The 15,474-nt window shown below is 41.6% G+C and overlaps 1 protein-coding gene across 1 annotated transcript; it reads left to right on the top strand.

Annotated features, from left to right (window-relative positions):
- Positions 1-365: 365 nt before the first annotated feature.
- Positions 366-10,420, top strand: LOC110531533 (uncharacterized). Its single transcript, XM_090185678.1, is given in 10 exon segments — positions 366-524; positions 3,111-3,206; positions 3,437-3,500; positions 3,502-3,526; positions 3,809-3,892; positions 8,159-8,220; positions 8,331-8,417; positions 8,584-8,638; positions 8,718-8,906; positions 9,052-10,420. Coding segments are annotated over 10 exon segments (1,677 nt in total). The 5' UTR covers positions 366-394; the 3' UTR covers positions 9,937-10,420.
- Positions 10,421-15,474: the final 5,054 nt, after the last annotated feature.

Raw genomic sequence — 15,474 nt, 5'->3', positions numbered from 1 at the left:
ATTTTTATTCCTGTCAGAAAGGAGACAAGTACTCATCAGCAGAGTTGAGTGAAATACCCCTCATCAAATCTTGACTTTGGCATGGTCTAATTGACTCAACAACCAAAAACAGAAGTTTAGATTTCTTAATAGACCAAAAAATGTATACCTATTTCTGGTTGTTCATGAATGTCAATTGGCTAACCCGTCTGAATTGCATGAACAATTTATTGTAGGTTGCATTTCAAAACAATGTATTTTAACAGGGACACATTTTTAACAATTACAAAATAATTGTTGAGCTTCTTATTCATCAACTTCTTATTTATAATTTGAATTATTGTACTGAACACACATATTTCACATTTTAATTATTTACCAAGGACATCATACTGTATTCTAGCTAAATCCAAAGATGGGGAATACACCGAGTGTCCTTGAGAAGAAAGGATACACTATCCTGAGGAAGGTAGAGAATGGTGTCATTGCTACTGACAAAAATGGGGACCATTTTGTCATTAAAGAAATCAAACTGAATGAGGTAAGTGGGCACCATTTGGTTTTCTTTGAGAGTAACGCTTTTAAATAAGGTATGTTTTTTTTATGTGACTATAGATCACTATAGATTTTTAAGGAATTTGGCACTTGTCTGCTTTTGCTCTGTAAATTCCAACATACTGTAGGCCACCACATGTGAGTCTCTTTTTGTACTTAATTTACTTGTTTCATTCAATTGTTTTACTGTAATGTGTGTTGCAATTTTAAATCAACGTTAAATCTTAAAAGACTAAGCTTAACAAGTTGTATAAATGATTGGCGACAAGCGCAGGAATACGTAATAGGGGTTTTTAAGACTCCACCCAAAATACAAAATGGCATGAAAAGGCACGGGGACAAAGCACAAAACAAACACGTATACAAAAACACAGGGATGTAACCCAAACAAAAGAGCGAGGGTAAACCTCTGATAAGTACACGGGACGAGACCCATAACACACACTGGACAAGACCCGTAAACAAGAGCACAATATACGCAGGACAGAAGCCGCAACAACAAAGCAGGACCAACGGACATGGGAACAATAACCAACAAGACAATTGTGAACAGAGGACACTAACTCAGCAGAAAAAGAAAATTCCCTTTTTCAGGACCCTGTCTTTCAAAGATAATTCGTAAAAATTCACTTCACAGATCTTCATTGTAAATGGTTTAAACACTGTTTCCCAAGCTTGTTCAATGAACCATAAACAATTAATGAACATGCACCTGCGAAACGGCCGTTAAGACATTAAAAGCTTACAGACGGTAGGCAATTAAGGTCACAGTTATGAAAACTTAGGACACTAAAGAGGCCTTTCTACTGACTCTGGAAAAAAATAAAAATAAAATATTCCCAGGGTCCCTGCTCATCTGCGTGAACGTGCCATAGGCACGCTGCAAGGAGACATGAGGACTGGAGATGTGGCCAGGGCAAAACATTGCCATGTCCGTACTGTGAGACGCCTAAGACAGCGCTACAGGGAGACAGGATGGACAGCTGATCGTCCTCACAGTGGCAGACCACGTGTAACAACACCTGCACAGGATCGGTACATGCAAACATCACACCTGCGGGACAGGTACGGGATGGCAACAACAGCTGCCCGAGCTACACCAGGAATGCACAATCCCTCCAACAGTGCTCAGACTGTCCACAATAGGCTGAGAGAGGCTGGAGTGAGTGCTTGTAGCCTGTTGTAAGGCAGGTCCTCACCAGACATCACGGGAACAACATCGCCTATGGGCACAAACCCACCGTCACTGGACCAGACAGGACTGGCAAAAAGTGCTCTTCACTGACGAGTTGCGGTTTTGTCTCACCAGGGGTGATGGTCGGATTTGCGTTTATCGTCGAAGGAATGAGCGTTACACCGAGGCCTGTACCCTGGAGTGGGATCAATTTGGAGGTGGAGGGTCCGTCAAGGTCTGGTGCGGTGTGTCACAACATCATCGGACTGAGCTTGTTGTCATAGCAGGCAATCTCAACGCTGTGAGTTACAGGGAAGACATCCTACTCCCTCATGTGGTACCCTTCCTGCAGGCTCATCCTGACATGACCCTCCAGCCTGACAATGCCACCAGCCGTACTGCTCATTCTGTGTGTGATTTCCTGCAAGACAGGAATGTCAGTGTTCTGCCATGGCCAGCGAAGAGCCCAAATCTCAATCCATTGAGCATGTCTGGGACCTGTTGGATCGGAGGGTGAGGGCCAGGGCCATCCCCCCCAGAAATGTCCAGGAAATTGCAGGTGCCTTGGTGGAAGAGAGGGATAACATCTAACAGCAAGAACTGGCAAATCTGGTGAAGTCCATGAGGAGGGGATGCACTGCAGCTGGTGGCCACCCCAGATACTAACTGTTACTTTATGATTTAAGATGATACTGTATATGGTCTAAGATTGGATCACTTAACTATTTGATTTAAGGACACATTTAGGTATAAAAAAATAAATAAAATAAAAAAAAGATAAAATATTGAATTTGGCCTTTACTATAATAGCCCATAGAAACACATTGAGGAACACATTCATAAATGGCAAAAAAAAAGAGTCAACAAATGTAATAGGAATATGTAGGAAATATAAGTAGCTCAGGAAATATATATATATATATATATATATATTTAACTCCTTTTTCTGGGTAGGGTCAAACCTAACTCCATACTTCCATTCATGTGAGACTCCTGTCATGTTATTGAGAGTCTCGTCTTTACGTAGGGTGGCAATATTAGTTTTGTAGGCCTAACTGTTCGGACGCTACAAACGTTTTCGTGAGAAGACCAGTTTTTGGGATGTCTCATGTTCTGACAAACACCGTTGTAGCTCGGGCACCTTCCACCACAGATGTGGAAGGCCACCTTATGCAGATGTGGTGGATTGAGAAGCAGATATCTCTAGATTAAATTGACAGATTTTGATGAATTTTTTCATTATGATACTTAGATTGACGCACCGGTGTGTCAATAGACTCCAGAGGTTTAAATACAGTTTGATTTGAAGGAAGACACAGCTATGCTTAATTTAGAAACCTTTATAAAGTAAAGTGTTTGGTTTTGATTTAGTACTGTGTTTTTTTGCTTTAATAGACCTCAGTCATGAACTCCAGTGCTGGAGACATAATCGATGAGGTTGAAACTCTCCTGCAGATAAATCATCCCCATATTTCAAGCCACAAGAACTCTTTCCAAGGTGACTCATGTTTCCTTTTCAGTTTAGAGAGACAATGTTAGGGGTGGTTTCTCTGACACAGAGTAATCATAATCCTGGACTAAATGTTTTTTTTAAATTAATGCATTTTTGTCCAGGACTAGGCTTAATGTCTGTCTGGGAAACCACTCCAATATGTTTGCAAGTAAGCTAGCATGTTATAACAATATGTTCCACAATAATACATTCACACAAACTCTGCATTTTCACAGATGATGAAAGTTACTATGTAGTGATGGACCATTGTGACGGTGGAAATCTTGCACAGAAGATCAGAGGGGAACCCATTTTCCGAAGAACAGGTTTCTGATGGAATAACATATTGGTTGTGTTCCAGACTGACTACATTGCAGATGTCGCATTGCCTCAACCAATGGTTGCATGCCTAGTCATCAACTCTGCAGTTGGGCATCAGATTACTATATCATATATTAGCTGATATATTCACCTATCAAGGTGTTGTGAGATCTGTCAGGCTTCTGCAATGTAGTCAGCCTGGAACAAAGCCATTTCTATTTTTTACATTATATTTTTAAAAAATAATGTTTTAGGCTAAACGAATTATGGACTGCTTTACTTCTCAGATCATGGACTGGTTTGTCAAGATCTGCATGGCCCTGAAGCATGTCCATGGCCTGGGCCTTCTTCACAGAGACCTCAGACCACAGGTACACACTAGTCTGCTAGGTGGTTCTCAACCCTCTCCTCAGGGACCCCCAGATGTTCAATGTTTATGATTTACTCCAAAGATAACAAACCTAAATTATTTAGTCATCAAATCATCAAGCTGTTGATTAGATGCATCAGGTGTGCTAGTTCAGGGTTACAACAACATTTAAAATTACTCTCTGAGGGGAGGTTTGAGAACCATCATTAAACACCAAAGTCATCAAGGCAGGTTGGCTACTTTGAAGAATCTCAAATATGAAATATATTTTTGTGTTATTTCATAGTTTTGATGTCTTCACTATTATTTTAGAATTTTGAAAATAGTACAAATTAAGTAAAACCCTTGAATGAGTAGGTGTGTCCAAACTTTTGACTGGTACTGTATATTTTTAGAATATATTTTTTTACACATATTTAACCCTTTTTGGGGGGTAGGCAGAAAATTACCTCCATACTTCCTTTAATTTTTTTAAACCGGTACCGGTTACCTTCAGACGAGTCCCATAAAACTAAGTTTGTTTTACTCACTGCTTTAGCACACTCTGTCAACCCTGATGTCCTTACCGTGTCTGAATCCTGGTTTAGGAAGCCCTCCAAAAATTCTGAGATTTCCAAACCCAACTACAACATTTTGCGTCAAGAAAGAACTGACAAAGGGGGAGGAGTTGCAATCTACTGCAGATATAGCATGAAAAGTTCTGTCATACTTTCCAGGTCTATACCCAAACAGTTCGAACTTCTAATTTTAAAAATTAATCTCTCTGAAAATAAGTCTCTCACTGTTACCGCCTGCTATCGACCCCCTTCGCTCCCAGCTGTGCCCTGGATACCATTTGTGAATTGATCGCTCCCCATCTAGCCTCAGAGTTTGTTCTTTTATGAGACCTAAACTGGGATATGCTTAACACCCCGGCAGTCCTACAATCTAAGCTAGATGCCCTCAATCTCACACAAATCATCAAGGAACCCACCAGGTACAACCCTAAATCTGTGAACATGGGCACCCTCATAGACATTATCCTGACCAACTTGCACTCCAAATACACCTCTGCTGTTTTCAATCAGGATCTCAGCGATCACTGCCTCATTGCCTGTATCCGCTATGGGTCCGCGGTCAAACGACCACCCCTCATCACTGTCAAACACTCCCTAAAACACTTCTGCGAGCAGGCCTTTCTAATCGACCTGGCCCGGGTATCCTGGAAGGATATTGACCTCATCCAGTCAGTCGAGGATGCCTGGTCATTCTTTAAAAGTAATTTCCTCACCATAGATAAGCATGCCCCGTTCAAAGAATGCAGAACTAAGAACAGATATAGCCCTTGCTTAACTCCAGGCCTGAATGCCCATGACCAGCACAAAAACATTGAATAGTCCCCGCGATATGCAACTGTTCAGGGAATTCAGGAACCAATACACGCAGTCAGTCGGGAAAGCAAAGGCTAGCTTTTTCAAGCAGAAATTTGCATCCTGTAACTCTAACTCCAAAACGTTTTGGGACACTGTAAAGTCCATGGAGAACAAGAGCACCTCCTCCCATCTGCCCACTGCACTGAGGCTAGGTAACATGGTCACCACCGATAAATCCATGATAATCGAAAATTTCAATAAGCATTTCTCAACGGCTGGCCATGCCTTCCTCCTGGCTACTCCAACCCCGGCCAACAGCTCTGCCCCCCTCCCCTCCGCAGCTACTCGCCCAAGCCTCCCCAGCTTCTCCTTCACCCAAATCCAGATAGCAGATGTTCTGAAAGAGCTGCAAAACCTGGTCCCGTGCAAATCAGCTGCTCTAGACAATCTGGACCCTCTCTTTCTAAAACTATCCGCCGCCATTGTTGCAACCCCTATTACCAGCCTGTTCAACCTCTCTTTCGTATTGTCCGAGATCCCTAAAGATTGGAAAGCTGCCGCGGTCATCCCCATCTTCAAAGGGGGGGTGACACCCTAGACCCAAACCGTTACAGACCTATTTCCATCCTGCCCTGCGTATCTGAAGTCTTCAAAAGCCAAGTTAATAAACAGATCGCTGACCATTTAGAATCCCACCGTACCTTCTCCCCTGTGCAATCCGGTTTCCGAGCCAGTCATGGGTGCACCTCAGCCACGCTCAAGATACTAAACGATATGATAACTGCCCTCAATAAAAGACAGTACTGTGCAACAGTCTTCATCGACCTGGCCAAGGCTTTCGACTCTGTCAATCACTGTATTCTTATCGGCAGACTCCTCAATAGCCTTGGTTTTTCTAATGACTGCCTCACCTTGTTCACCAACTACTTGCATACAGAGTTCAGTGTGTCAAAACAGAGGGCATGTTGTCCGGACCTCTGGCAGTTTCTATGGGTGTACCACAGGGTTCAATTCTTGGGACGACTCTTTTCTCTGTATATATCAATGATGTCGCTCTTGCTGCGGGCGATTCCCTGATCCACCTCTACGCAGACGACACCATTCTGTATACTTATGGCCCTTCCTTGGACACTGTGCTAACTAACCTCCAAACGAGCTTCAATGCCATACAACACTCCTTCCATGGCCTCCAACTGCTCTTAAACGCTAGTAAAACCAAATGCATGCTTTTCAACCGTTCACTGCCCGCACCCGCCTACCCGACTAGCATCACCACCCTGGACGGTTCCGACCTAGAACATGTGGACAACTATAAATACCTAGGTGTCTGGTTAGACTGTAAACTCTCCTTCCAGACTCATATTAAACATTTCCAATCCAAAATCAAATATTGAATCGCCTTTCTATTTCGCAACAAAGCCTCCTTCACTCACGCCGCCAAACTTATCCTAGTAAAACTGACTCTCCTACCGATCCTCGACTTCGGCGATGTCATCTACAAAATAGCTTCCAAAACTGGATGCAGTCTATCACAGTGCCATCCGTTTGGTTACCAAATAACCTTATACCACCCACCACTGTGACCTGTATGCTCTAGTCGGCTGGCCCTCGCTACATATTCGTCGCCAGACCCACTGGCTCCAGGTCATCTATAAGTGAATGCTAGGTAAAGCTCTGCCTTATCTCAGGTCACTGGTCACGATAACAACACCCACCCGTAGCACACGTTCCAGCAAGTATATCTCACTGATCATCCCCAAAGCCACCATCTCATTTGGCCGCCTTTCCTTCCAGTTCCCTGCTGCCAGTGACTGGAACGAATTGCAAAAATCGCTGAAGATGGAAACTTATTTCCCTCACCAACTTTAAACATCTGCTATCTGAGCAGCTAACCGAAGGCTGCAGCTGTACATAGTCCATCTGTAAATTGCCCACCCAATCTACCTACCTCATCCCCATACTGTTTTTATTTTATTTACTTTTCTGCTCTTTTGCACACCAGTATCTCTACTTGCACATCATCATATGCTCATTTATCACTCCAGTGTTAATCTGCTAAATTGTAATTATTCGCTCCTATGGCCTATTTATTGCCTACCTCCTCATGCCTTTTGCACAGACTGTATACAGACTTTCTTTTTTTCTTCTGTGTTATTGGCTTGTTTATTGTTTACTCCATGTGTAACTCTGTGTTGTTGTCTGTGTCACATTGCTTTGCTTTATCTTGGCCAGGTCGCAGTTGTAAATGAGAACTTGTTCTCAACTAGCCTACCTGGTTAAATAAAGGTGAAATAAAATATTTAAAAATGTATAAACGGAGAGCACCATCGTGTTTGTGAGAATCTCCCCTTTTCACAGTGGGGTCACATTAGTTTGTAGCCCAAATGGTTCTGGTTCAAACAGAAGTTGGCACATCAACGGTTCCGACTTCAGATGAGTCCCTTGGTTTTAAATATGTATTTACATGTTTTTGTCATTTTTGAGTTAGTGGCTTCCACGCACCCCAGGGGCCAAATCTGTGGTGGAGCCATATCTATATCTTTCAAAATGTTTTGCTTAGCCGCCCACACAACACTAGTATACAAAATATATATATAATTTTTCATTCTTCCATATAAACACAGAAATAATAATAAATTGTGTTTTGTGGTCGGAAGCTAGTTACTTGACAACGTCCTAATATTTCTTAACGATCAAAACAAGGGTTTACAAATCAAGACTTGACCCCTGTTGGTGCTTTTAGGGTTATTCTGTACATATTCATCATCTTTTTGAAAAGACTAGGGTTAGAGTTGTCCTGAATATAGCCTTTATGTGGGACAATTAACTGTATATGCTATTTGATGTGATATAAATGGTTAATTAGCTACTTGGCTTTCACTCAACTAAATATATATTTTTTTTTTCGTCACTAGAATATATTCCTCACAAAATTTGGGACACTTTGTTTGGGAGATTTCGGAAGAGTCAATGAAAAGTAAGTTACCTTCGTTTTTTTATAATAAAAAACTGGTGAAAATGGATTTGAATACATAGATGTCACATCCTGTTAAATGTTTGTCTGCTAATGAGTATCTCTCCTCCCAGTGCTTCCCCATCTGGATCTTCAGACAATGGAATGGAGGGTTATTTAGGCCCAGAGATTCTGACTGGTGGAATTTATGACACTAAAAGGTAAATTCTAAATAAAAACAAAGACACATTTATCAAAGGGGACCTGCAACCCTGTGATGTCATATGTTTGGCAAAAACAAAGATAATATTTCTATAATGAACATTTGCCTCCCATGAGAAATCCCTATGGAGAGTGAAATATCAATGCATTTTCCCTCATTTGCAGTGATATTTGGTCCTTGGGATGTGTGCTGTACGAGTTGTGTATGCTTCAGAGTGCAGTAAGTAATGTCTCCATCTCCTCATTTGCCTCTTGCTAAAGCAACACGCAGTGTGATAGTAACAGTTCTTTCATAACAGTTCACTGCAGCAAGCACAATAGAGCTCATTCCCAAAATACGGGAGGGTCCTTACCCATCTCTCCCAGAGAGTTTCTCACCTGAGCTCCATCAACTACTGTGTGACATCTTCCAACAAGAACCGACCAGTAGACCTTCAGCTGGTGAAATCCTGGCAAAACCCTTCATTATTAGTTTCCTCACAAAAAAGGTTTGCAATACATGATGATATGATACAATTGTTTGTTCATTCACTCATTCATCCATAAATTCCGTCCATATTTCCATCCTTCAATCAAATGATATGTTTGTCTGTCCACCCATTCATCCATCTGTCTAAATTAATTTTCTTACAGAATGAAACAACTGTGGAGGAGCTCCAGACAAACTTGAACACTCTGAGAACCCTGGCAGACGGCTTGGAGTGTGTGCACCAGGGCACCACCATAGGCAGTCTGACTGGAGGTGTTATTGGGGCAGCTGGAGGAATCACTTCCATAGTAGGCCTCATCCTGGCTCCCTTCACTCTGGGCGCCTCCCTGATCGTTACAGGAGTGGGTGTTGGGGTGGCTGTCGCTGGTGGAGCCACAGCCGGAGTATCCAACATCACCAACATGGTCAATCAGTCTACCGACCGCAAAGCCATCAACAACATCATCAAGGAGTTCCAGGAGAAGATTAACTCTGTGGTGACATCTCTACAAAACATCGCTGAGGGTTTGGAGACACCGCAGATGAGTGGCTCCTTTACCACAGAAAGAGGCATTTTAAATGCAGAGAAGCTAGCAAATGCTGGGGCGATGGTTGGGAGGGGCCTAGTGAGCGTCCCAGAGCTTGTCCGATTGGTCCATGTGGCCTCCAGTGGCAAGGTGGCAGCTCAAATTGCTAGGGCAGTGCATGCTCTAGAGATGGCAACAGGAATAGTCTCTGCTTTCTTTGTAGCAGTTGATATCTTCTTCATCGTCATGGATGCAAAAGAGATCCACAACATACGACAGGCGAAGGCTGAGAAACAGTCTAGTGATAGCAGTAAGTTACACTTGATGGACACAGACTCCATGACTAAGCTGAACCCTGAATGTGAAGAACCAAAGGCTGAGGTCAAGTCAGAGGCCATGAAGTTCACCCAGACGATCAGACAGACAGCTGATCAGCTACAGCAGAGCCTGGATGAGCTAAGTGACGTCATTGAAACTATACTCAGTTGTAGTGATTGTAAAATAATCAGAAACAAGAAATAGAGCAGATTGAATCAGTCCTTGATACACAATTTCACTGTAAAACACAGGTGTGGGCGGTGCGACTTTGACACCCAGATAGGCCTTTAGGTTTTAATTGTGAGCAAAATCCCTTTTCTGTTCTTCAATTCTTGCAAAAAATCAGCTCTGATAATAAGTAGGTTGTAGAAACATAAGTATACAGTATATCTCAGCTTTAGTACTGAAGCACTTTCCTTTCAGGTTATTACAGTTGACATGATTTGATCTGTACATTTTTTTTCTCGCGTAAAACGATATCAGGTGTATTACACAACTACAAAAGTGTCAGTTGTTTCAATCTAATAATAGCCTACATGAAGTGGTGATGGTGATTGTATAAAAGTGTAATTGTTGCAATGAAAGATTTAGTAATTTTTAGGAAATTATCCTGGGTAACAACATATATATATATAATACAATCATAATCTATAAATGTCTGCTTCAAAAAATAAAAAGCATGTTTTAAACTCAATATGCCTTCTGTCTTAATTGAACATCTTAAACAGATCATATAGAAAAAAGAAAACTTAACATAACAACTTGACAAACATCTTTTTTGTCCAACTTCTGCTGTGTCCATGATTGCTACATTTATTATTTATAAAACAGTAAATCAGTTAAACGGAAAATAAAGTTCAAAATATGACCTTGGAAATTCAATTCAACATCACCTAAAAAGTCCTATAAAAAGTTTGAAAACAATGTTAAGTGGATGAAAGTATACATTTATTATATAGAGTGAGCTCCAGTAGTATTGGGAAAGGGCAACATTGGTTGTTTTTTGGCTTTGTACTCCAGCCCTTTGGACTTTGTGTCATTTAATGACTATGAGGATAAATTGCAGACTAACAGCTACAGCTAAGAGGGCATTTTCATTCATATCAGGTGAAACGTTTCAAAATTACAGCTCTTTGTGTACATACTCCTCCCATTTCACCTACTGTATACAGTGCATTCGGAAAGTATTGACACCCCTTGACTTTTTCCACATTTTGAAACGTCACAGCCTTATTCTAAAATTGATTAAAATAGTTTTCCCCACCAAACAATACCCCGTAATGACAAAGCAAAAACATTTTTATACCGTATATATTTTTTCTATTTAAAAAACTGAAATACCACATTTACATAAGTATTTACACCCTTTACTCACTACTTTGTTGAAGCACCATTGGCAGCGATTACAGCCTCAAGTCTTCTTGGGTATGATGCTACAAGCTTGGCACACCTGTATTTGGGGAGTTTCTCCCATTCTTCTCTGCAGATCTTCTGAAGATCTGTCAGGTTGGAAAGGGAGTGTCGCTGCACAGTTATTTTCAGGTGTCTCCAGAGATGTTCGATCGGGTTCAAGTCCGGGCACTGGCTGGGCCACTCAAGGACATTCAAAGACTTGTCCCAAAGCCACTCCTGCGTTGTCTTGGCTGTGTGCTTAGGGTCGTTGTCCTGTTGGAAGGTGAACCTTTGCCCCAGTCTGGAGTCCTGAGCACTTTAGAGCAGGTTTTCATCAAGGATCTCTCGTGCTTTGCGCCGTTCATATTTTCCTTGATCCTGACTAGTCTCCCAGTCCCTGCCGATGAAAAACATCCCCACAGCATTCTGCTGCCAACACCATGCTTCACCGTAGGGATAGTGCCAGATTTCCTCCAGATGTGAAGCTTGGCATTCAGGCCAAAGAGTTCAGTCTTGGTTTCATCAGACCAGAGAATCTTGTTTCTCATGGTCTGAGAATCTTTAGGTGCCTTTTGGCTAAGTCCTTCTCCCCCGATCACTCAGTTTGGTCTTGACGGACAGCTCTAGGAAGAGTCTCTGTGGTTACAAACTTATTCCATTTAAGAATGATAGAGGCCACGGTGTTCTTCGGGACATTTAATGCTGTAGACATTTTTTAGTACACTTCCCTAGATCTGGAAAATCATCTCTCAGAGCTCTATGGACAATTCCGTCAACCTCATGGCTTGGTTTTTGCTCTGACATGCATTGTCAACTGTGGGACCTTATATAGACAGGTGTGTGCCTTTTCCCAAATCATGTCCAATTAATTGAATTTACCACAGGTGGACTCCAATCAAGTCATCTCAGCAATGATGAAACAGGATGCCCCTTAGCTTAATTTCCAGTCTCATAGCAAAGGGTCTGAATACTTAAGTAAATAATGTATGGTTGATTTTATTATCTACAAATAATTTCTAAAAAACTTTGTCATTATTGGGTATTGTGTGTAGATTGACGAGACAATTTCTTTATTTAATCCATTTTAGAATAAGACTAATGTAGCAAAATGTGTAAAAAGTCAAGTGGTCTGAATACTTTCTAAATGCACTGTACATTCTCAGCGTCAACAACTGGGATCTGTTTGAATAGACACAAATTAACAGCTTTCTATGAGTCAAAAACACATGGCATGCTAGGTCCATCCTAGAGGCATAGTGGGCTAATTCCATGGATAGAGAACAGAAGATCATAGATTTGAATCTCACTAAAGCGATGCCACAATAAAAAAATACATGTGTTTGCATGATTAATATCAATGAAAATGCTTATCCATGTGTCATATCTGTTTTTGGAGTTCAAAACAGTCAACCCAAACTAAGCTAGCAGTGTTAATCAAACTACTTTTGGAAACATATTGTTAGAATGTAATTGAACTAACTACCAATAACCTGTCATTTCCATTCTCAGAGGTTAATAAAACCTCCCAGGAAAACTTTCAGGGAACCATTGTAAATGTTCTCAGAATCTCCATACAACCTAAAAATGTATGTTTCCAGAATAGGCAACATATTCACGTTCAGTTTAACATTCCAGAAACGAATGGCTTCTTTCCCAGATCCATGGGAAACAAAACAATTAAATGTGCTAGCTGGGCAATTACCTATTGATAATATGATATTATATAACAAGGAAAGCATTTTGGAAGACATTGAGAGTACAGTATATTCAGTGTCAATCTTACCATCTTGTTGACAAAGAGGACCACAATGGAAATACACCTTTGGGCTTTGTGTTTAATCGTTTATTTTTACATTTTATTTAACCTTTATTTAACTAGGCAAGTCAGTTAAGAACAAATTCTGTCATTCTACAATGACGGCCTACCCCAGGCCAAACCCGGATGACGCTGGGCTAATTGCGGACCGCCCTATGTGACTACCAATCACGGCCGGATGTGACACAGCCTGAATTGGAACCAGGGACTGTAGTGACGCCCTCTTGCACTGAGATGCAGTGCCTTAGAACGCTTTGCCACTTGGGAGCCCTTGATTTAAAGGGGCAATACAGTTGAAGTCGAAAGTTTACATACACCTTAGCCAAATACATTTAAACTCAGTTTTTCACAATTCCTGACATTTAATCCTCATAAAATTCCCTGTCTTAGGTCAGCAAGTTTCCATACACTCAATTATTATTTGGTAGCATTGCCTTTAAATGGTTTAATTTGGGTCAAATGCTTCAGGTACCCTTCCACAAGCTTCCCACAATACATTGGGTGAATTTTGGCCATGCTTTTTCTGTTCTGCCCACAAATTTTCTATAGGATTGAGGTCAGGGCTTTGTGGTGGCCACTCCAAATCATTGACTTTGTTGTCCTTGAGCCATTTTGCCACAACTTTGAAAGTATGCTTGGTGTCATTGTCATTTGGAAGACCCATTAGCAACCAAGCTTTAACTTCCTCACTAATGTCTTGAGATTTGCTTCAATATATCCACATAATTTTCCTACCTCATGATGCCATCTATTTTGTGAAGTGCAGCTGTCCCTCTTGCAGCACAGCACCCTCACAACATGATGCTGCCACCCCCGTGCTTCACCGTTGGGATGGTGTTCTTCGGCTTGGAAGCCTCCCCCTTTTTCCTCCAAACATAACGATGGTCATTATGGCCAAACAGTTATATTTTTGTTTCATCAGACCAGAGGACACAAAAAGTAAGATCTTTGTCCCCATGTGCAGTTGCAAACCGTAGTCTGGCTTTTTATGGTGGTTTTGGAGCAGTGGCTTCTTCCTTGCTGAGCTGCCTTTCAGGTTATGTCGATATAGGACTTGTTTTACTGTGGATATAGATACTTTTGTACCCGTTTCCCCCAGCATCTTCACAATGTCCTTTGATGTGGTTCTGGTATTGATTTGCACTTTTTTCACCAAAGTATGCTAATCTCTAGGAGACAGAACGCGTCTTCTTCCTAACCGATATGACGGCTGCGTGGTCCCATGGTGTTTATACTTGCGTACTATAGCCCTAGGACCATGCCTCAGGACTACCTGGCCTGATGACTCCTTGCCTTCCCCAGTCTACCTGGCCGTGCTGCTGCTCCAGTTTCAACTGTTTTGCCTGCGGCCATGGAACCCTGACCTGTTCACCGGACGGGCTACCTGTCCCAGACCTTTTGTTATCAACTCTCTTGAGACAGCAGGAGCGGTAGAGATACTCTGAATGATAAGCTATGAAAAAACAATTGACATTTACTCCTGATGTATTTTCCACCATAATTTGCAAATAAATTCATTAAAAATCCTACAATGTGATTTTCTGGATTTGTTTTTCTCATTTTGTCTGTCATAGTTGAAGTGATCCTATGATGAAAATTACAGGCCTCTCATCTTTTTAAGTGGGAGAACTTGCACAATTGGTGGCTGACTAAATACTTTTTTGCCCACTGTATATAAATACATTTGAATTATGTGATCTCTCTCCATGCTCAATCATCATGGACAGTCTCAGGACTCTAGCCACACTCTTTCCGCCCGTCCACAGGTTGCTGGCTCGGGTTCAGGTCTCAGTTAGAAGTGGTGAAGGACAGAATGTCATTGTCGCCATTACTTCCTTAAGTTAGGGCAAATCAAGTCTGAAACTTCAAAGTGGAAATTCCAAACTTTAGAAGCATTTTTTGAGTCATATTTACTTCAAGTTTGCATTTCCTGCTTTGCTGGAAAATTCTCGTAACAAAAGAGGGATCAAATTCAGATCCTATATCTGTAGGTCAGTATTAGTGTTTATTTTATTCAGTCTTTTTGCTCATCTTTATCAAATATCAATGATGTTTGGGGCACTGATGGTTTGGCACTGGTAAAAGAGAACTGTAAAGATGAAACTGTCTTTGTGATCAATATGAGCCGCTCTCAACTTTGACCTTCACACCCCATACTTCCTATCTTCTGTAATACTTTCTCGTCCTTCTCCCTCCAATCCTCTTCCTCATAGTCCCTCCTGACCCTGTAGTTGCCTCTGCTGGTGATGACATCTTCCTCTCCTCTCACCTATCTCCTCAAAGTAGTGCTGTTGACATGGATATCAGGTGGTTTAAGGAGGGAGAATTCACTTACCTCCTGTAGTTGTATAAGAGCAGAATGGGGGAAGAGGGGGAGGGCTATAAGAGCAGAGTGAGTCTGTACACCCAGGAGCTGGAGAGAGGCAACATATCACTGTTGTTGAAGAATGTCAAGATGTCAGATATGGGACGCTACAAATGGCAGGCCAGCCACTTAGATTGGATCCAGGAACCAGCCGATGTGTGTTACAAGT

Source organism: Oncorhynchus mykiss, chromosome 9 (genome assembly GCF_057628025.1).
Source record: "Oncorhynchus mykiss isolate SJ-2025 chromosome 9, ASM5762802v1, whole genome shotgun sequence".
Lineage (NCBI taxonomy): Eukaryota > Metazoa > Chordata > Actinopteri > Salmoniformes > Salmonidae > Oncorhynchus > Oncorhynchus mykiss.
The sequence above is the reverse complement of the archived record's forward strand: the minus strand, read 5'-3'. Positions and strand labels throughout refer to the sequence as shown.